Genomic DNA, 21,088 nt, shown 5'->3' with positions numbered 1-21,088 from the left:
TCAAGTGGCCATTTGTTTTGGCCGCACGTGGCCAATGGTAACAAGGAAATGGTGCCTTCACTAAAAAGAAGGGGGAACAGGATGATGCTTATTTAAAATCTTAAGATGGTGATGTTAAGTGCTTTCCTTCAAAGCTTAGGTCTTCCCTTTCGAAGGCATGCTCTGGTGTGGGGAGAGACCTGCTCTAAGATGGGAGGAAGGAGCCCAAGACCACGTGGCCTAAGTGTTAGTCCCCTGTGCTGCTCAGCAAGTGCTTCTCCTCTCTGGGCCTCAGTTTCCCATTTTGTCCCTGAGGGGACCGAGGGGCAAGCCTCTGCGCTGCCACAGCCTTCCTCCTTGCCGGCCCATGTCCCCAGCCCCTGCCCCGGCAGCTGGCTTGGGCGCAATGGGGGCCGGGCCGGGCCTCCCTGGTGCCAGGTGTCCTTGCTGACGCTCGCTGTCCTTGTTCCTTCGCAGGCTCTGTACATGTTCTACGCCCTGGCCATAGTGTGCGACGACTTCTTCGTTCCATCTCTAGAGAAGATCTGTGAGGTACGTGGGAGAGACCGGGGACCCCTGAGCCAAGCCTGGGAGGGGGCTGGGGTGACCGAGGACACGTGGCACGTCAGCGCCAGGCCAAGGAGGACTCTGGCAGTGGAGACTGTCAGACCAGTCACCCAGCGTCGCCTCACTCTGAAACCCCCAGATTAGAGGGGCAGGTGGCGTCCTCCCCGAGACTCGGCAGTGCCTAACTGTCGCCCAGAACCCCCGGCTCCACAGCAGGCGGCCGGCTGTGCACAGGTCAGCCAAGCCCGGCTCGTTGGGGAGCATTTGCTGTAACTGGGTGTGGGAGGCAGGTACCAGGTGGGGATCTGTGTCTCCAGGGAGGAGGCTGAGCTGCCACCGCAGGGGGAAGCCCTTTGTCCCAACCTTTGCGGGCTGACATTTTCTCCTTCTAATTATTTTGTTAAGATTTCACTTCCTTTTCTTCTTTTTCCCCACATACAAGATCCGAATCTATCTCTACTCTACCTTACTCTTGGTTTCAAGGAACAGGAAAGCTCCTGCTGTGTGCAGGCTGCTCAGGGCTTTGCCCTTTACCCGCATGAAGTCTCCTAGCTGTCGGAGACCATATTGGTGCGGCGTTTATAGCTGGGGATGTGGGTTGTTAGGGGCACACACTTAGTTACCTGACCTGGGTCCCCTAAACAGTGAGGGACCCGGCACAAGTACACAAAGGCTTTGTCTCACCTCCCCTTGACCTACCCAGGTCATGTGCTCACCTCTGGGCGGGGGAGGGGACAGGATTCTGGATTGAGGGCCCAGCATGGCGGCCGAGGGCGTGTGCTCAGGGCAGAGGGAGGAGAAGCTGCCAGGGGAGAAGCCGGCTTCGCGGTCTCTCCCTCGCTGCCGAAGTGTCCAGTTAGTGCGTCCACTGCTTCCACATCCCAGCCTGGTGGCTTGCGGCCATTTCTGTTTCAGAAACTCCACCTGAGTGAGGATGTGGCTGGTGCCACCTTCATGGCTGCAGGAAGCTCGACTCCTGAGCTGTTCGCTTCGGTCATCGGTAAGAACCAGCCCCCCGCCCCCCGCCGGAGACCCAGGATCTGGAGAGAGCCCAGGGTCGGTGCCTGGACAAGTGAAGGCACGGGTCAGCTCTGAGCCTCAGTTTCCTCATCTGTAAAAGGGGAGAGTTGGAGAGACAGGAGGTCCTGTGGTGGAACCACTCACGGGTGGTGTGGGCTCTAATGGGTGCAGGGTTTCTTTCGGGGGTGATGAAAGCGTCCCCAAATTAGATCCTGGTGATGGTTGCACAATTCTGTGACTGTACTGCTACACGCTGAATTGATACTTTAAATGGGTGAATTTTATGACATATGAACTGTATCTTCATAAAGCTGCTCAAAAAAGAAATGGGAGGAACCGGAGTCGCTGGTCTCTGAGGACGCTCCCGTTCCCACAGCGTCGCGGTGTCCTGTTGCTAGTGAGACCGACTTCCCTTGGCCTGCAGAGTTGGGGGGTCAGGGGGACAGCATCCTCGCAGGCTGCACAGCCAGCCTGGGCCTTGCAGACAGATCGATGCCTTTCCCTTTGCAGGCGTGTTCATCACCCACGGAGACGTCGGGGTCGGCACCATCGTGGGCTCCGCCGTGTTCAACATCCTGTGTATAATCGGAGTTTGTGGATTATTCGCGGGCCAGGTCCGTAGTTCCCCTGCCCTTGTGCGGTGACATGAGGGACAGCAGCAGGGAGGCGCGACACCCAGCCTTAGCCATGCCCGGGACTCCCGAGGCTCTGAGTGGGCCTGTCCCTGTGTGTCCCAGCGGCATCCTACAGTCCCCCGCCGTCTGTGGGCTGCGAGCAGGAAGAGCAGCGGCTCTCCGTCCAGCCCGGGAGCGGGCACTCCCTCCACAGCAGTGAAGGGCCAGGCAGCGCCCGCCGTAAGCCTGACCTGAGCTGGACCCGGGACATGTCTGGGGCCTGTGCTTGGCCTCCTGGCAGGGAGCATAGAGCTAGCCTGTTGTTAATACCCCATCTTCCCGGGGACTGTTAGACTTGGCCTCAGGGCATTGAGCTCACGGATAGGCCCTGCGTGGCCAAAGGAGGTAGAGGAGGGTAGCCAGTTACCACCAGGAGGTTCCAGCACCAGGGGAGAGCCAGCACCCCGGCCTCCGCCTTGACATAGGGCTTTGCCGTGACACGTGCGAGGCTGTGACCTTGGAGGAGCTGGGGGCAGCTTTCCCCTCACTTCCGAACATTCCACAACCTCATCTGTTCCCAAAATGTAGTGAAGAGCACCGGGTGGCCTCGAGCAGCCAGGCAGGTTTGTTTCTGGTGGCGCGGTTGGGAGGAGCTCCATGGGCGTGTCCCTGTACCCTCACTGAGGGGGGCGTCTGAGGTGGTGGGGGAGCTCCCCGGCCCACCGCAGCTGACAGCCCTTTGCTCGCAGGTGGTCCGGCTGACGTGGTGGGCTGTGTGCCGAGACTCCGTGTACTACACCCTCTCCGTCATCGTGCTCATTGCCGTGAGTTCTCCTCCCCCCGCTGAAGTCCCAGGACACTGCTCATCTTTGTCCCTGGCCCTGTAACCAGAGACGCCGCGGCACCCCAGCCCTGGGGTGTGCGGACCGCTCCCCGCTGTCGCGTTCCCAGTCCACTGGCCCTTGTTGCCTCCCTTCTGCCCAAATCTCACACCTGACATGTTGAAAGCAGAAAGCCCTCGAGAAAGCCCAAGCATGTGCCGCGCGGGCCACGCAGTCACGCTCCAGGACGTTGCTCACCGTTCGGAGCCCCACTCCGAGCGGGGTTCCTGGTTCGGCAGCTCGCTGCACGTGGAAGGGAGGCGGGCAGCTGGGGGCAGGGTGAGCAGAGACGAGCGGCAGGGGCCGGGGAGGTGAAACAGGATCCTGGGGGCTTGCTAGTGTGTGTGAGCTCATCCCTGCGGCCCCCCAACGGCTGCGGAGACGTCACGGCACATGACACTCGGGCTGCTGCCGAGGAGCGTGCCATCCACAGGGAAGCGGTTTCGGTCCAGAGGAGCTTTAAGGGGCAGGAGGTCATTTTCAAAGAGAATGTTAGGGTGTTAGGGTGTGGGCTGTGCCCTGGGGTGACGGTTCTCTGCCTTACGAGATTAGCACCAACAGTGGACGACCACCACACCCCTTATGTTAGTTCTCTATTTCTGGGTACGAAATTCCCCCAGAACTCAGTGGCTTACGACAACAAGCCTTTATCCCTCCCGTTTTCTGTGGATTCAGATCGGGAGTGGCTTAGCCGAGTGCTCTGGCTGGCTCTGTCCCCAGTGCCGTCCGGGATATAGTCACCTCACGGCTCTCCTGGGCAAGAGTCCGCTTGCAGGACCAGGTTGCTCTGGGCAGCCTCAGGACTGTCCTCGCGGGAGGGGCTGATGCTGTGGCCCCCGGCGTCCCTCAGAGGGAGGGAGAGAAGGAGCCTGTTTGTGAACTACCCTCAGAAGTGACGGCCCCTCACTTTTGCCGAATTCTGTGTGTGAGGAGCAAGTTCCTGGTCCAGGCCACGTTCACAAGGGGAGCGTGAACTTCAGGCGGTGCGATCCTTGGGGCCATCTGGTGGACCATCACACCCCCCAAAATGAAAGTTATAGATAAAATAACTCACCTACACATAACCTCAACAAAACCACAGTGTTTAAACTATCCTGTAAAGGACAAGTAAAAAGTCCTAACAGAAGAATACAGCTTTTAGGTTTGGGCCGGAAGATGCTAGAACACCCGACGATGTAATGTTGCCACCATGTGGGAAACCCCCGAGCCCACCAACTCCCAGCTCAGATGGAGGCCGGTGTGCCGGCCCAGTGCCTCGCGCCTCGCCCCTCGCCCCTCGCCCCAAGTGGCGCGGACACCGATGACGCAGTTTTCCAAAACGAATGGCTCCTGATAAAATCCCAACACAGCCGAGTGCAATTATCCCCTTATTTGCATGACAGTTACTTCAGCAGAAAATTACGTAGTTACTAAAACCATGTGAAAATACTTTGATTCGAGAAACAGTTAAGTTCTAGTCTCAGGTTATTTATTTTTGTCACATACCTGAATATTTAGCAGGACACTTAAAACCCGTGCCAAAGGCGGGGAAACTTCTGTGATAGAAGCGTTTCGCGTGTTCTAGGCTGGCTAGCAGCCCTGGCGCTCACTGCCTCTAAATGCCAGTAGCCCTCCATGGGGTTGTAAAAACTAAAAATAGCTCCATACACGTCCCGCAAGTGTCCCCGGCTGAGTGCCCCTCCTCTGAGCCTTGAGTCTGGGGAGCCTCCCAGCGATGCTCGGCCAAGATGACTCACTCAGAAGCAGCGCCCCAAAGCGGCTTCTGTGTGGGCTACCCACCGCAACAGCCAGGAGAGCGGTGCAGTGGGCCCAAGTTCAGGCAGGAGCCCCCTGGTTGCTGCTGGCCTCCCCTGTAGAAACCTGCGTGGTGTCTCCAAGATCAGGTTGGTGGGCACAGCCCCTCCACCTCCCTGTCCACAGTGCGTGCTCACAGGAGTGCCTCCCCTCGCCCAATCACATTCATCCATGCCACGTGTCAAAGGTGCAGGGTGGGGTTATTGGGCCGTGCCAGTGCCCGATCAGGAAACCATGGAGTCTCCACCATTGCCCCGGCCTCCCTTCAGGTGATACAAGTGGGCCTTTTGCCCCTCAGAAGTTCCAAAGGGGTTACTCTTTATTTTTAAATAACATGGGCACCATAGGTAGGGAGATGGATGGATGGATGTCTTTTTGGTTTTCAAGATTTGATTGTAGCAACTCTGTTCCATTAATGAGGGCAGCCCCTGCCAGGCTGGCCCCAGCAGCTCCTCGGGCCATGATAAAGGACAGGCCACGCCTCTGAGAGGCCCACGCTCTGCTGACCTAGGTTTCAACAAAGGCACGGCCACGTTCTGCGGTGGAGGAGGGAGCCCAGCTCTCTGCAGAAACATAGCAAGCCAAGGCGGGTCAGCTCGGGGTGCTTAGAGGTCCGCGTGCGTTTTGTTTTTGGTTTTGGATTAAATATGTCGCCCCCCCCCCCCCACCTTTTGTTTCTTTTGCCTTCCAGTTCATATACGATGAAGAAATTGTGTGGTAAGTTCTTGAAGTTTCCCATTTGTTTTTGTTAGTTTTTGTTAGTGTCCTCGGTTATTGGGGTCATTGAAATTGTTTTAAAATTATATCGACAAACATAAGCTTATGAACTCGTGAAAGTAGGAAGGGCATTGTTCTAAGCAATCATGCTTTCACTTGTCCTTTCAAAGTGACAAAAATTGTTTCCCTTAACAGTCCCACCCTGCCAGAGATCAAGGTATATGATAAATAACGAAAACAGTGTGGTATTTTGCACAGGGATAGGCGCAGGCCCAGTCATGGGCCCATCTCAGGGCTGGGGGACATGGCAGGTGTCGCGACAAGCAGCTGTTAGGGAGGGGGCTCAGATACTGCTGGGACAACCGGGAATCCATACAGAGAGCAAGATAACATCAGATCTCTCCCTCACACCTCATTCAAGAATAAATTCCAGGTGAGTGACAGATCTCACTCTAAAAAGCAAAATTAAAATAACATAGAATAAAGCATGGGGATTCGTCCTCATGGCACTGAGGCCAGAAATGATTCCTTAATTAAGATCCATACAATGCACACTTTAAAGAAAGTGATATTTTCACGCCATAGAGCGTGACTGTACCTCACCTTCACGTGAGCCATAAAAATGTCCTCTGCGTGAGAGTGGATCACAGTTGGCATCGCAAATGCAATTATTTGCAGGAACACATTCAGGAGGTCCAATGGGGCGGCTGGGAGCTGTGGGCCCAGAGAAACCTGGCCCCGGCCCCGGCCCAGCCCCTGGTCCCCGGCCCACCACACGAGCCAGAGAGTCGCTCCTCTTCCCAGCCTCCTTTTCCTTGTCTGTAGATGGAGTTGGGGTGGAGGCCAGATCACCTGCTAGTCCCTTTGTGGCTCCCCTGGTCCTTGGGCTCTTGTCAGCCAAGGAAAAGCTCCCAAAACAGCGGTAGCCGGGCCTGGGTATGTAATAGGCCTTTCGTACACATTTGTCAGATGAGAACACCAACCAACGCTGTGTGGCCCCTCAGAGCTACAAAAATCCCACCACAATGTATTCTATGTGAGACAGCAGTATCCGTGTGTCTCAGACCCCCGTCCCCTGCCCCCGCGTGCAGCCCAGGAGGTCCTGTGCCCCTGCTCCAAGCGGTCCTTAGGGCCCCTTCCCGCCTGCACCCACAGCTTCTCTACCCCTCGGCCAGAATCTCTGGTGATCATGGGGCCTCTCAGTGTCAAGTCTGTATGATTCCAGGCCCTTCCCCTCCCTGTATCCCGGGATGCGGTGGCTCTGGCCCCTCCTTTTTCTCTATCACTGAGGGACTCCACCTCAGTCCCATGACCCCCTGTCATGGAGAAGGACCCACTCTCAGCCTTTTCTCTGTCACCAAGACAGCATTAGCTTGGAGGACAGCCCTGGGCTGAGGCGGCTCACCAACATGCCTGGATCCTGGGCCAGATGTCAGGGACGGGGAAGGTCTAAGGACACCCTGCCCTGCTTCACCCTCTGAATGGGCAACACCCAGCCTGCAACACACTGGCCTGCCTCCTTCTAACCTCAGTCTCCTTTCTCTCTTTGAGGTGGGAAGCCCTGGTGCTCATCATCTTGTACATGTTTTACATTCTGATCATGAAGTAAGTGCCCTGTCGCTCCTCCTCCTGGGCTCTCCGATGCCTTCATTCAGATGCTGCCCTAGCCTTTGGTTACGGCAGGGAGCAAACCTCCGTCAGACCTCTCAACTGCGTCCGGCGGCTCCAGTTCTCTGGGGGACACCCACCGGGGCTTCCGGAGCTGGGGGGAGAGGTTCTTTTGGGGTGCTGTCCACACTTGGCCAAGGGGGGTCAGGGCTGGTGGTGGAGCAGCGAGCAAGGGCCTCCTTCCCACCCCACTTCAGTGCCTCCCCATGCCCCAGGGCGACCGCTCGTTTTTGCTGTCTGTGTGAATCTCCTGATAATTTAACACCACTCTTTCCACAAGAGCCAGACAGCCTCACGTCTGCTCCGGGCTTCATAAAACGCCACCTCCTGGGGCCACCGCCATGTGCAGCGGCAGGGGGCGCCACTCTCGGTGTTGAAGAGGCAGACACGGGGTCCAGGGCTGTGAACCCTTGTGGGCTTCTGGGAGCTGCCCAGTCCAGAACCACCTCAACTACCTGTGAGGAATATTACTCGGCCTTGGAAAAGGAAGGGAATCCTCTCCCAGGCTACATCATTATGCTGAGTGGAAGGAGCTAGCTAGTCACAAAAGGATAAATAGTGTCTGAGTCCATTTAGTGAGGTTCCTGGGAGAGTCAAAGTCACAGAGACAGAAGGCAAACTAGTGATTACCAGGTGCTTGGAGGAGGGGAGTAATTAATAAGTAATTGACCAGTGGGTCCAAGTTCTGTTTGGGATGCTGAGACAGTTTTGGAAATAGTGGAGATGGCTGCCCATTGTATATGTAATTACATACACACCAAGTTGCGCACCTTAAAATGGAAAATAATTAAAATAGCAAATATTATGTTGTATATGCTTTAACACATTTTAAAAAAGGAAAAGGAAGCACTGCCCGTGAGGTGGGCCATGTTCGGGCTTTATCTTCTTGTTCAGGTAATTAAAAAGAAAAAACACTGAGTTTGAGGAGGCTATGAATCGTAATGTTTTATAAAAATGGGTGATAAACTGTCGCATTGCAGGAGAATTGTCCCTCTCCGATGTGCTCTCTGGGCGCCTTTCCGCAAGGTGGGCAGCCGGGGGTCTAAAATGGACAGGGTCTTCTCTGTGGGGTGGGGGTGCTGGCTCTCCGTGTTGCAGGGACGGCCCAAAGACTCAGCTGTGGGAGGGAGGACAAGTCCAGTGACGCCTCCTTCGAGTCCCCAAGGCTGAGCTGAATTCCTTTCTTCGGGACAGGCTGGTGACCTGCAGTGAGAGATATCAGTCGTTTTCTTGGGCTAAAGGTGTTTTATGCCCCCAGAAGCCCGCAAATGTCTCAGAAGGGAGGGGCAGGTCCATCAGCCTGAAGGTGGTTCCACAGCCCACGTGTGCAGGGGCGCGAGCGGAGGGGGAGGCCTCTGCCGGGGGCTCTCCTGCTGCGCTGACCCCCGCCCTGCCTTCACTTTCAGGTACAACGTGAAGATGCAGGCCTTTTTCACAATCAAACAAAAGACCATTGCAAATGGCAACACGGTCAACAGCGAGCTGGAGGATGGTAATGATTGCTGTGATAGTAGCTCTGACGACCCTTCCGTGCCGTTGCTGGGGCGAGGTAAGGCTGAGCAGACAGGAGTGGCCGAACCGTGCCATCGAAGCCCCTTCTCTTTCCTGCCTGGACACACGCTCTCCATCTAAATTGTCACACTCTTATCTTTGGTCACAGGGCCCTAAATGAGGAGGAAGTCAGTGTTGGAGCTGTTGCTCAGATTGGCATTTGCTTAGATGGAGAAAATGCCAACAGTCACGTCCCTGGGGATTTCCCCGAGCCAAATTGGGAAAGATTCGCGGGCTGTGTGGCTTTTCTGAGATGCAGCGAATTAAGCCTCTGTCCCACATAGAAGGCCGGGGACAGGAAGCTGAGGACTGGGGGTAACAGAGCAGGCCCGGGTGCCCCTGTGGTTTCTCAGGTGTCAAGCCCAGTTCTGGAGGGCTCTGTTCTGGAGAGACGTCTGTCTCGTTGCCCAGAGGAAGAGCGAGGCCAGCAAAGGCAGGCACAGGGCTGAGCAGGAGCTCCCAGACCTGCCTGGAGAGAGCCCTGCCGCTGGGCTGCGGCCTGGCCCCCGCGGCTCCTCTGTGGCCGCTTGTCGGGGATTCCGGGCCCCTGGAGCCAGCGTTCGTCCTCTGTCAGGTTCTCCTGATCGTCTAGGCCTGACCACTTGCTGCTTTAAAAACCTCGTCTTAATCCAGCCAGACACCGGCTGATTCCCTCTGTGGGCAGCTGCCAGGGGAGAGAGTCCACTCCTCTGCCTCCGAGCCCGGAGGGAAGGCCTGCAGGGGTTCCTGTAATTGGTACAGGAAAAACAGGGCTAAAGCCATGTCCCCAAGTTCCACCCTCGTGTTGGTAATGCTGAGAGGCGGGGACTGGCCACCCGAGGGGCCTTTCCCCCGCCGGTCCCCATGGTCCTGGGCGAGTCAGTCCTCTTTCCGGCTGATGTCAGGGCTGGGACCAGGTGGTCTCAGAGGAGCCTGTTTGCCTGTGTCTGGGACATCCGGCCAGAATCTGTACTCCTTGTCCCCCTGCCCAGTCTTTCCCGGGAAAGGTCTGGCTAGGGGCTGCAGGCACAGGCGTGGTCCAGGCCACAGCCTGGCGGCCGGAGACCTAGCCGTGGGAGACGGAGATGGAGGCCAGCAGGCCTGGGTCGTGCCCTAGGCCTGGTGCTCACACACCCTGCCCCAGGGGAGGGCCGTTCCTGGGACAGCCCCCTCAGAAGGGCAGGGAACCACACAGCTGCCGTTTCGGATTTTAGCTGCATAGCCAGTGGCTCCGAGGCCCCCACACGGTCTCCTGGGACAGGCTGATTTCTGTCCTGTACAGTGTGTTTCTGGGACCCTTGAAACCTTGCCGGTGAAGGACGGAGTCCAAGAGGCGAGTCCATTCAGGCCAGCGGAAAATGCCCGCCTCCCCGAGAGCTTCCTACTGCCCATGAGCCTGATTAAGGAGGCCCATCCTAGGGCCCGGATTTTCTAAAACTTGTACAAATTGTTCACATCACACCTTAGTTTTGCTTGAGGAAGCAGAGCATGATAGAGCAAGGGAAGGTGCCCAGGACCGAGGCAGGGAGCCCCCCGACCCCCAGGTCCAGCTGCTGCTGGGAGTCCAGCCTCTCATCGCTGGTTTCAGGTGGACTCGCACATAGCCTGCCAGCCAGGGCCACCTGGACCACCGGCTGGGCTACTAAGGGACCGCCCCATTCTGCCCCGGACCCGGCTCCGGCTCCGGCTCCGGCTCCGCCTCCACCTCCACCTCCAGCTCCAGCTCCAGCTCCAGCTCTGGCTTGGAGCCAGGAATAAGGGGGCGATACCTGGCCTTGGGCTGAACTGTTGGGAACCCTTCTATAACTGAGTTGCCTTCTGAGCGGCCATCCTTGGCCTGGAAGCACTGCCCTGTGCTGCCACTGAGTAGGCAGCAGCAGGACAAGATACCCAGGTGTCATGTGTCGTGCCTTGAAGGCCGACACTCTGCGCTCCCTCCCTCTGAGCCCCGCTGTGCCCTAGGCAGCTGTTCTGCTGGTTCCCGCCTTCCTCTGAGACAGACAGCGGGTCCAGAGGGAGGGGTCTGGGCTTTCCTGCAGTGAGGAGGGGTAGTAGGCACAAGGGCTCCCGCCCCTCAGAGTGGGACCGAGCCAGGGAATCCAGCCAGGAGAGGGGCCATCCCGAAGGCCAGAGGCTCCAAGCACTGAAGTCTGCATAGCAGCAGCCCCTCTACTAACACTCCGCTCCCCCATCAAATAACCCCCTGGCATCTTGGCCACCATCGGGAATGCTGCGTCAGACTCTCGGCATCCACCACACGCTCATCACCTCTGGCGATCTCTGTTGGCCTTTATCTCCTTAACTCTTCTCCTCTTCTAAATTGTAAGTAATCTGCTTCTATCCAAGTGATAACACTTGCATTGAAAAAACCAATCCACGAGCCCAGCGCACGCCTGTCGAAGGTCCGTGTCCATCTCCGACAAATGCATGGTCCTCCTGGCTCTGTTTCTAACCCGCCCGCCTCCTGTCTGCTGAGCCTTGCTGCCTGTTGGGTAAGGGGGTGTGCCTGGTGTGCATTTGTTCCTGTTTGTGCCATTAACTCTCACGGGGTTCGCCCTGGCTACTCCTAGTTACCCTGTTGCCCAGGAAGGACGCTCGCCGGGAGCGGGTGGCCAGTGCAGAGGGACGAGAGCATCTGCTTTAGCAGCCCTTCCGAGGGGAAGCCACCTGCTTCTGTGTGCTGTGTTCTCTGAGTGGTTCTGTCACCAGGGCCCTCCGGGGCTCTGGGGTTAGATGTCCGATCTTCCAGGACTTCTGCCCTGAGCGTGTTCGGGAAGGTAGCAGGGGAGAGGGCTGGGGCCTCGGGGACTTTGTTCTTCAGCCTCATGAGGAGATGCATAGGGTCAGAGACAGCGGCCTCCCTGCTGGAGGGTGACAGGTTTCCCAGCGACACTGGGCTCGGCCAGTAGCTCCCTGTGCAGCCTCAGCGAGCAGGCTGTCCTGGAGGCTGAGTCGCCTCATCCAGGGCCTGTGGACCCAGCCCTTGCCCTCCCTGCCTGCCGCAAGGAGAACAAAGCCAGAAGCAGCCTTCGGTGCCGGGTGCAGGTGGTCCCTCCAAGACAGAGCAGGTGGTCTTGTGAGAAGTTTAGAGCCAGTGCCCTCTGGCGCTTTCCGGCATGTTCCATCCCAGGGGGCCCCTGGAGCCTCTGTCATCAGGAGAAAGCAAGGTCCCTTCACAGTCACAGGTGGGCTGCCCAGGGAGGCTTAGATTAGGAACTGAAAGATCCTCGCACTCAGCCAAGGCTGGGCCCCAGAAGAGAGGGGCCACTGAGTGGCAGGGGCTAGATGTGAAGCGGCTGCATCTCATTCTTCAAGTCGGCAGGGGCTTCAGAGCCAGTGGCCACTTGACTGGTGGGAGGAGCTGAAGCCAGGCTCCCAGGTGGCCGCCAGCTGCCGAGACCTCAGCCCGAGAAGTCTGCCTAAGAGGGGCAGGCGGGCGGTCGCCCCAGCACTCAGGTGTCGTCCCCAGGGGATGTCGGCATTAATCAGGGCATTGTGCTCCATACAGTGAAGGAGGAGCCCCAGTACAGCAAAAACCCAGTGGTGATGGTGGACGAGGTCATGAGCGCCAGCCCCCCGAAGTTCAGCTTCCCGGAGGCGGGCTTACGCATCATGATCACCAATAAGTTTGGGCCCAGGACCCGACTGCGGATGGCCAGCAGGATCATCATTAACGAGGTAAGTTTGCTTAAAGGACCATGAGTGTGAGTGGCCTTAGCCGGGCTCTGATACCTTGAGGAGACCCTGGCTCCTCAGGGCACTTCCTGGGGCTGAGCCAGCAGAGTGTGCTCTGCTACGCTGGCACTGGGCACCTCACCCGTGTGGGAAGGAAGCCTGAGCATCGCCGCAAGCAACGAAAGATCCAATCAGAGGCAATTTTAAGGCAGACAGCAATCGATGTGATGCTGAGGTGTTTCGCTAAGTGTTTAAGTGTTTTGTCAGGCAGGCACTAGAATAAAAGTAACTGGAGAAAGGCCAGTCTAAATGTTATCTGGAGGGGGAAAGATGAGCACACACCTGTTCGCTCCGGAGGGAAACTGAGACACGGGTGGCTGGCAGTTACCACTGGGGACTTCTTTTCACTCTGTACCCTCGTGGTCATGCTTAGATTTTGCACCTCATCTCTTTCTAATTTGAAGAAGTTTTAAGTTTGCTATTATTTAACGTGCAAACAGTATAGCAAAGGTCACAGCTTTTTGTTACCAGCTTTTCTGATCTTTGCTGCATATTAGAGTTTTAGGTCCTTATCCTCAGACCCAGGTAGTTACTAGAGACCTTGAAACTTCGATAACAAATAATTGGTAGGGAGCAGGTCAATTATATGCAAGAGTGGGCTTGCACAGTGCTTCAGGTTTCTGTATTTTGAACATTTTTACTTTGATTTCATATGCAATGTGCCTTCTCTGTGGAAGGTGTATGAAGAAAGGAAAACATTGCAAACTTTGAATCATTCTGAATCATTTTGTTTGGCCCAAATTGGTAAAATTTAAACCAGTGAAATCTTACTGAACCCTGGCCTTTTTATGAGCGTGATAATGGTACCCACCGGTGTTGGGGGGCGAGGGGGTTTGAATCACTCCTGGGGATTTGGGGATTTGGGTTTATAGTATATTTCCATGGCACACGCAGGCAGGAATATGAAATAATGGGTTTTGATCAGCTGGCAAAACACTGGCTGTCAGGCCTCCGAATGTTTTAAGTGGCTGGGAAAACCTTGTTTTCCTGCGTGCTGGGATTGCGGAGGAAATTCTGAGTTTTTGTCTCACATTAGACATTAACCCAGTCTTCCTGGGCCTCCGTTTCTGTGTGTGAGGGTGTTGGGCAGGTCGTTTCCAGCCCTGGGAATTTCCTGACACACAATGGAAAGGCGACATCTCGAGGCTAAGCAGTGTCTTTGGGGAAATTCCCCCTGGAAGGGGGATGAGGGAGAATAAGGCCCCCCCCCAACCCCGCCCCAGTTGGCCAGTTTCAAGGTTGTTAAGACCCTTTGGTCTCATTTCCTCTTCAGTCCTTTTACTTCCCCAATGTCACAGAAAAGTTTGCAAAGCTACAGTTAATCCACAGTAGCAGTGCCAATGGGATGGGAGCCCTTATTTGCTCATCGGCACAGAGAAATCGCACTGGGGGTGTGCTCGTCGAAAGGGGCTGGCAGGGGCGTGGGGGGAGGGCTCGGTTTGCCCTTCGCTCCAGGGTTACCTCCTGCCTGACTTGACTGTCCTCACCCCCGGCCACAGCGCTGAATTGTCAAGGCGACTAGAGCTCCCCCCTCAGGTTCTCTCCCTCCTTGGGAGCCGGTCTCACCTGGTCACCCACCTGCTTCATCCCCACAAAGCTCTCCTCCTTCGCTCACACCTGGATGCCAGTCATTTTGAGCTGGTACAAGTAACTAATTTTCTCAGCACCTACTGTGTGCTCAGCAGGTGCTGGGTGTTTTACCTGTGTTACAGCATTAATCCTCTTAATGACTTTCTGGGGAAGATGGTGATATTTCCAATTGATCTATCGGAGAGTTGAAATAAGAGGGCTGAATAGGACTTCTGACAGAAACCTGAGTCTAGGCAGCACAGGTTCTTAGGGGCCAATCTATCTCACGTCCCCTGTGCCCCTCCTTCTGTATCTTTTTTCCCTCTGTAATATCCAGCTGCTGTGTGAGCTGGTTGTTAGTGCCTCTTCCATGTGGCCACCCTTTGAACATTAGGCAGCAATTGCCACCCCCAGTTTTCTCCTTGAATCTAAATGTCCTTGGAACCGCCCACCTTCCTGGTGTGACAGGGCTCCTGTCCTCTCCATCTGGTTACTCTCCTAAGGAAACTTCCTGGGTTGTCTTTCTCAGCGTGTGGACCCAGCACCTCCTTTGTGTTGTAATCTATGCCTCTCTTAATATAACCTCAGGTAGCTTTAGATCCTTCTTTCAGATACAGTTTTCTCTTTATTCCTATTAATTTAGAGTTATGACCCCCCCCCATTGCTACTGTCCGTGTACTATTAAGTTATGCCCCCCACCTTGCAATTCTGTCTTTGCACAGCTGGGTAGTGGCTTTTTTCCTACAAAGATGACCTGTTGTTTAACCCTGCTTGTGGGGCAAAAATATTAGGCCTCCACGCCTGAGTCTCAGGCACAGAGGACTTTGCTCTTTTTGGTGGTGTAAGCGTAGGAAAAACATTTTTTGATTTCTACCCTAGGCTTCATGGTTGAGGAGTCCCTACCTGAAACTGACATGAAGGTGGGCAAATGGTTGATTCCTATTTCTTTTAAAGGAATTAAAGGAATAACATGCTTCCACGTCAAGTAATACTGAGGGGTTTTTTTTGTTTGTTTGTTTTTTAAACTCCTTATAAACACAAGGCTGGGTGTCAGGCACACCCTGATAGAGTATTGCCTTGGACATGTTTACTGATTCTTGGTTTCCTGCTGAAGTACTAAGGTGGGGGGGTGTCCATTGTGTGGTGATCATTACCCACAGGGCCAAAAGCTGATTCATAAATAATTTTTTAAAGATTTTATTTATCTATTTTTAGAGAGAGGGGAAGGGCGGGAGAAAGAGAGAGAGAGAGAAACATTGATGTGTGGTTGCCTCCCATGCACCCCCCCACTGGGGGACCTGCCGCAACCCAGGCACGTGCCCTGACTGGGAGTTGAACTGGCGACACTTTGCTTCGTAGTCTGGTGCTCAATCCACTGAGCCACACCAGCCAGGGCTGATTCATAAATATTGTTGTGTGAGAACCAGATAAAGGTGAGCTGTGCAAAGGCAAGCAGACTCTTAGGAATGTAGAAACCTGTTGATTTTTTGAAATGAAGCCTCTGCCGTGCCCTGGTTTAGCAGAAACCCACAGAGTTGGCGAGGGAGATCGGCTTCTGCTCGGGTGGAAAGAGCTGGCCTTGTCAGTAGGTAGAATGAGCCAGGGGAGAGAAGTGGGCCGTTTGGTTCAGAACACACACATTGGACATGACAGAAGACTTGGGCAGCAGAGGCTAGCCACACGGCCAGTAACGCAGTAAGATGCTCAACATCATTAGCCTCTGGGGAAATGCATGATCAGATACCACCGTATACCCACCAGAATGGCTAAAGTTAAAAGGACTGATAATATTAAGTATTGACAAGGATAGGAAACAACTGAAATCCTAACCCTTGCTGGTACAAGTGTAAAATGGTTCAATGTGCACCTACCTTATAACCAGGCAATTCTACTCAAGTAAAGAGAAATGAGTGCTTCTGTCCACTTAAAGACACATACACAAATGTTCATGGCAGCACTCTCCATAATAACTGAAAAGGGGAAACAACCCAAGTACCCATCAGCAGGCAAAGGATACATTGCAGGTTATTTCTACAAGGGAATACTATACAGCCACGAAAAATAACAGCCTGCTGAGTTATACAACAACATGGATGACTCTCACGGCTATTAGGTTCAGTGAAAAAAAAGCCAGACTTAAAGTAGTATATGCAATTTGAATTCATTTATATGAAGGTCAAGTTCAGGAAAAACTAATTTTTGTTTCTAAAAGTCAGTGGTTACTTTGGTTAGCTTTGGAGAGAGGGGACACACAGACTACGGAAGTGTCTGAGAGAGTCTTATGAGGGGCTGGAAATGTTCTACATCTTCACATAAAACGTTGCTGAGCTCTACACTTAACGTAAGTACACGTTTTGCATGGTATACTTACAAATTTTTTTAACTAAGAAAACATGCAAGGCCTCCCCTGTGACTATCATCAGGTGGCTTGTGAATGTCCATGAGAGGAGCCAGAATAATCAGTCATCGGTGTCAGGGGCTGGGTTTTCAAGTTGACACCAAGAGGAGGTGGCCAGGCCTCTGACCATTCCCGAAAGGCTTGCTGGCATCGGTCCAAAAGGGGCTCAGCAAACTTAGGTGGATCCCAAGGCATTTGGGTCATTCAAAGGCAAACTGATCTCCGGGGGGGTGTGTTCTAGACACCTTTGAGGGCTGTGTGCGTGTGAAAGGACAGTGTAATACAGCTGGTGCCTTGTCCCCTGTCTACACAGAGGCAGAGACTGATCAACTCAGCGAACGGGGTGAGCAGAAAGCCACTCCAAAACGGGAGGCATGAAAACATCAAAAATGGGAATGTTCCCCTGGAAAACCCAGAGGAGCCCCAACGGGAGCAGGAGCAGCCACCGCCGCCCCCGCCACCACCCCCGGAGCCGGAGCCGGTCGAGGCTGTCTTCCTGTCCCCCTTCTCCGTGCCCGGTGAGTTCTGGGGGCGCAGGGCCCTCGGGCTGTGCTGGCCGGGTCCCGTCAGGCCGCCCCCGCCCCCTCCTCTGCCACCATGCTTTGTCTTGAAAATAGAGGCTCTATTTGGGATCACAGGGCTTCCTCGGAGTTTTTGGATTAGAGTCTCCAGAGCTTGCTGATCACAGCTACCCAGGGGCTCTTCCCCAAATTCAGGATCAGGTTCCAAAACGAAGAGCCTGGAGTGGGGCCTGGGAACTGGCATTTTCAGGCCTTCTCTGGGTGTTCCTGGGGCCTGGCCGGGTTAGAAATGCTGCTCCTGCCAGCCTCCTTTCACAGGAAGGGCGGACCCCAAAAATGACATCCATCTCCTCATTAAGGGGTTCAGGTCCTTCCCCAGACCCTTCCTCTGCTGACCAGAAGGCAGAAGGGGTCTGAGTCTCGGCCACCAGGTGCCAGGGAGGGCCACATGTCGCTGCAGCATGGTCCAGGAAGCAGCTGAGCCTGCCTTGGGTGGGCCTGAGGAGGAGCTTCTGCTCCGTGAGTTCTGCTCTCCGGCCCCAGGAGGCGGGCGGCACAGCCCCCATTTCACAGCTGTGAAGCCTGATGGGGCCACAGCCACCACCTCCCACGAGCCACTTCATCTGACTCCGGTCCTGAGGCTACAGGCAGTCCCAGGCTCTACAGTAAACCAGCAAAGCCATGTGCCCTTGGCAGCTATTATTCTATGATGTGAGGTGGCTGCCTGTGAGGACCCCTCATCTCCATTTCCTTGAAACCTTGAGTCTGGTGGGATTGGGTGGGGTGGACCCCAGGGCCAGCCACCCCCACCGCTTGCCCCTCGATCTGGCGCTCTTCAGAGGAATGGGAATCAGCTCTAGCTCCCTGAGGGGACCCTCCTGCCCAGAATGCTGCTGCCTTGCAAGGGCTGGGACCAGATAGCTCCCGGGGTCTCTGTGTCCCGGAGTCCCTGGGCAGGGACTTCTGCCCTTCCTGGTGGGCCACGACTTCCTGTTGCAGTCAGTCCACCATCCTCCTTAGGCCGGAGGCTGCAGGACATTCTTCTGGTCGTCACAGAGCCAAGAGTGGTGAGCTTCTGCCCAGTGTTTGTCCCTGGTGAAAGCTCCCTTTGTGTCCCTGCGGATGTGTTTCCAGGTGTTACCCATGGAAACCACAAGTCACTTCCTCCTCTTCCTCTCCTGGACCGGAGAAGCAGGGGTGGGGACAGACGGGGCTGTGTGCCTGCTGCTTTTCGGTGCGCTCTAATTTCGTCCTCGCCGCTGCCTTGTGAGGGAGGCATTCTCATTATCTGCATTTCAGAGAGGGAAACTGAGGCTTGGGGAGGCAACCAACTTCCCGAGTCACGCAGCCGTTAGGTGGGCAGCCTCTCTTCCACCCTGAGCTTCGCGAGCTGTGAGCGCCTTCAGGGACTTGCGCCGTCACCAGCAGCATCCCAGTCCCAGACCACAAGCCTCAGGGCAAGCACATGGGGGCAAATGGCCTTGGTAGTGACTCAGGGGACGAATGGCCTTAGATATATACATGTGTACCCTGGACCTGCAATATAGTTCATCCCACTTCAGTGGAGAACCTGGGGCAACTCTGTGTGTTACCAAAGTTCAGACCCCGGAGGTTCTTGAACAGGAGGTAAAACTTACTGTGAACTTACTGTGGACCAGGCAGGGTGCTTTACAGATACGTATTACCGTATTTTGTCTTGTATAATGCAGTTTTTTGCCCAAATTTTTGAGGGAAAAATAAGGATGTGCATGGATTACACGTGGGTATAAGATTACATACCATGGGTATAATAATCCCGTGTATAATGCGCACATAAATGTGGGCGCGCATTATACACAGCAAAATACGGTGACTCACTGAGTTTTCATGATTCCCTGTTATTACTTCCCAGCTGAAGAAACTCAGGCACAGACAGGTTCAGTTGCCCAGGGTCCCACGCGAGGAAGGGGCAGAGCTGGGATTTGCACAGCAGCATTCTGACCCCAGACATGCTTGTTCTGTGACGTGAGGTGCGCGGGGGGCCACCCTGTCACCAGCCAGTGGGTGCAGCTCCTTTCCTTTGGAGCCCATGGGGGAGCACTTGCCTCTGTCCTGGCTCATACACAGGATGCCAGATGCCTTGTGTCTGGATCAGGTGAACCGCGTTGAATTGAGTTGATTCCTGGGCGCAGGGGACCTAACACAGTCTCATCAGGCCTTGGGTGGCAGCCCTAACTCTTCCCTTCCTTTATTATAATACAACTCAGCACGGGCAACCTGAGCATTTCCAGAGCGTTTGGGGCGTGTTCTCGTCCCACCCCCTCTTCCTCGAAAGCACCTTCCTGGCCCGAGAGAGGCCAGTGTCCTGTCTCTAAGCCCAGTTATGGGGCAATGCACAAATTACACAGTTGAGCGCTTTCCACAAAGTTGTGTGACTATCACCACAATCAGTTTTAGAACATATTCTCACCCCTGAAAGAAATCCTTTACCCATTAGCAATTATTCCCATCTCCTTTTACTTTCTGTCTCTTCGGATTTATCTATTCTGGACATTTCATGTAAATGGAATCATTCAGCCTATGGCCTTTTGTGATTGGCTGCTGCTGCTTAGCATGATGTTTGCAAGATTTATCCATAGTTTAGCGTGTATCAGTGCCTCATTCATTTGTATGGCTGAATAATACTATATTAACTTACTCATCAATTGATGGAAATTTGGATTATTTCCACTTTCTGGATATGAGTGATTTATAAAAACAGCTAATAGATCACAGTGGAGAAAGAGACTCAATTTTTTTAAAAAATCTAAATGAAAGCAATTTTCCTCCGAGTTCTTTGTGGTTGGCAACAAACTCTGAAGACTAGGATTAAAAGGGGTCTTGGAAATTTTTTAAAACCTGATTTTAGAGAGGGGAAGGGGAAGAGAGAGAAATGTTGATTTACTGTTCTGCTTATTGATGCGTTCATTTGGTTGCTTCCTGTACGTGCCCTGACCAAGGTTCGAACCCACAACCCTGGCATACCGGGACGATGCTCTAACCAACTGAGCTACCCTACCAGGGCAGATTTTGTCATTTTAAACCAGCCTTCATATTCCAAAGTGGGAATCTGAGTCCCAAAGAGGGGCAAGGACTTGCCCAAGGGACAGTCTCAACTAGACAGAAACAGATATCTGGGCCACCTGCCCTGGAATCCACTCCATGAAGTCCCCGCAGCCAGGCCAGCTCAGTGCGAGCAGACAAGGGAGGCCAGGACCTCCCTTGCGGCAGACATGAGCTGGGTCCTGAAGCCTCTCCACCTGCCAGCAGCAGAAGCCCGCACAGTTCCCTTGACCTGAAGGGGGGAACATTTTTAAAAATAAGGATGGGCTGGGAGTGTTAGGGATCCCAAGGAGAGCGGCACAGCTGGCCTCACCAGGGCTGACTCAGGGCCTCGGTGGGTGTCCAGACTCTTCCTGGCTCTCCGTTTCCCCACACGCGCCTGTCTCGTTCTGTTCCTTGGCTGCTGCCTGGCTTCCTCAGATTGACGGTTGGTCCGTATGGCCGACTGTGGCCTCCCCTGGCCCCAGGCTGATGCATGGCAGCCCCAGCTCCCTAAGTTAGCTCACTGGCATTGCATCTCAGTTCTAAAGTCCTGAGAGAGAGAAAAATATCACCAGCCTCGGTCACTTGGCTGCGCTGGCCAACATGGCTTCGGTGGCCCCTAGGAGTGTGGTTCTAAGGGAAGAGGGGCTGAGCGCGCGCATGCCTGTACCCCTGCAGGTGTCTGTGACAAGTGCCCCAGGCAGCATTATGAGATGAAGCATGTAGCCCGTCTCAGATGCAGCGAAAATGGGAATACAGAGGCACGGGCGCCTTCCACAGCCATGGGAAGGGCGCTTTAATCTAGGCGCTGGCAGTGACTCCAGAGCCCGCCCTGATCTGGTTGGCACTGCCAACGCACCGGAGCCAGGATGCGTCAGAACTGTTGAGGTCAAGAACTCGGCACCAGACCTGTGGGGTGGCGACCAGGAGGCCACTGCCACAGCTGTGTCCTGACTCCCATAGCAACGTGAACTGGACACTGGGATGCTGGTCGGGCCTCCAGGGTTGGCTCTGATGCCCCCTCGCCTAGTG

The 21,088-nt window shown here is 54.7% G+C and overlaps 1 protein-coding gene across 1 annotated transcript in view; it reads left to right on the top strand.

Moving 5' to 3' along the window:
• The window catches only part of SLC24A4 (solute carrier family 24 member 4), a 124,251-nt gene that overhangs the window by 82,728 nt on the left and 20,435 nt on the right, over nt 1–21,088 (top strand). The window contains exons 4-12 of the mRNA XM_054566975.1: nt 457–531; nt 1,462–1,546; nt 2,077–2,180; nt 2,930–3,004; nt 5,547–5,572; nt 7,124–7,177; nt 8,647–8,789; nt 12,279–12,448; nt 16,786–16,990. Coding sequence (XP_054422950.1) covers nt 457–531; nt 1,462–1,546; nt 2,077–2,180; nt 2,930–3,004; nt 5,547–5,572; nt 7,124–7,177; nt 8,647–8,789; nt 12,279–12,448; nt 16,786–16,990 — 937 coding nt within the window. The remainder of the gene's footprint in view (nt 1–456; nt 532–1,461; nt 1,547–2,076; nt 2,181–2,929; nt 3,005–5,546; nt 5,573–7,123; nt 7,178–8,646; nt 8,790–12,278; nt 12,449–16,785; nt 16,991–21,088) is intronic.

This window comes from Pteronotus mesoamericanus, unplaced genomic scaffold, assembly GCF_021234165.1.
Source record: "Pteronotus mesoamericanus isolate MK-2021 breed Mesoamerican mustached bat unplaced genomic scaffold, CSHL_Meso_final contig_182, whole genome shotgun sequence".
Lineage (NCBI taxonomy): Eukaryota > Metazoa > Chordata > Mammalia > Chiroptera > Mormoopidae > Pteronotus > Pteronotus mesoamericanus.
The sequence above is the reverse complement of the archived record's forward strand: the minus strand, read 5'-3'. Positions and strand labels throughout refer to the sequence as shown.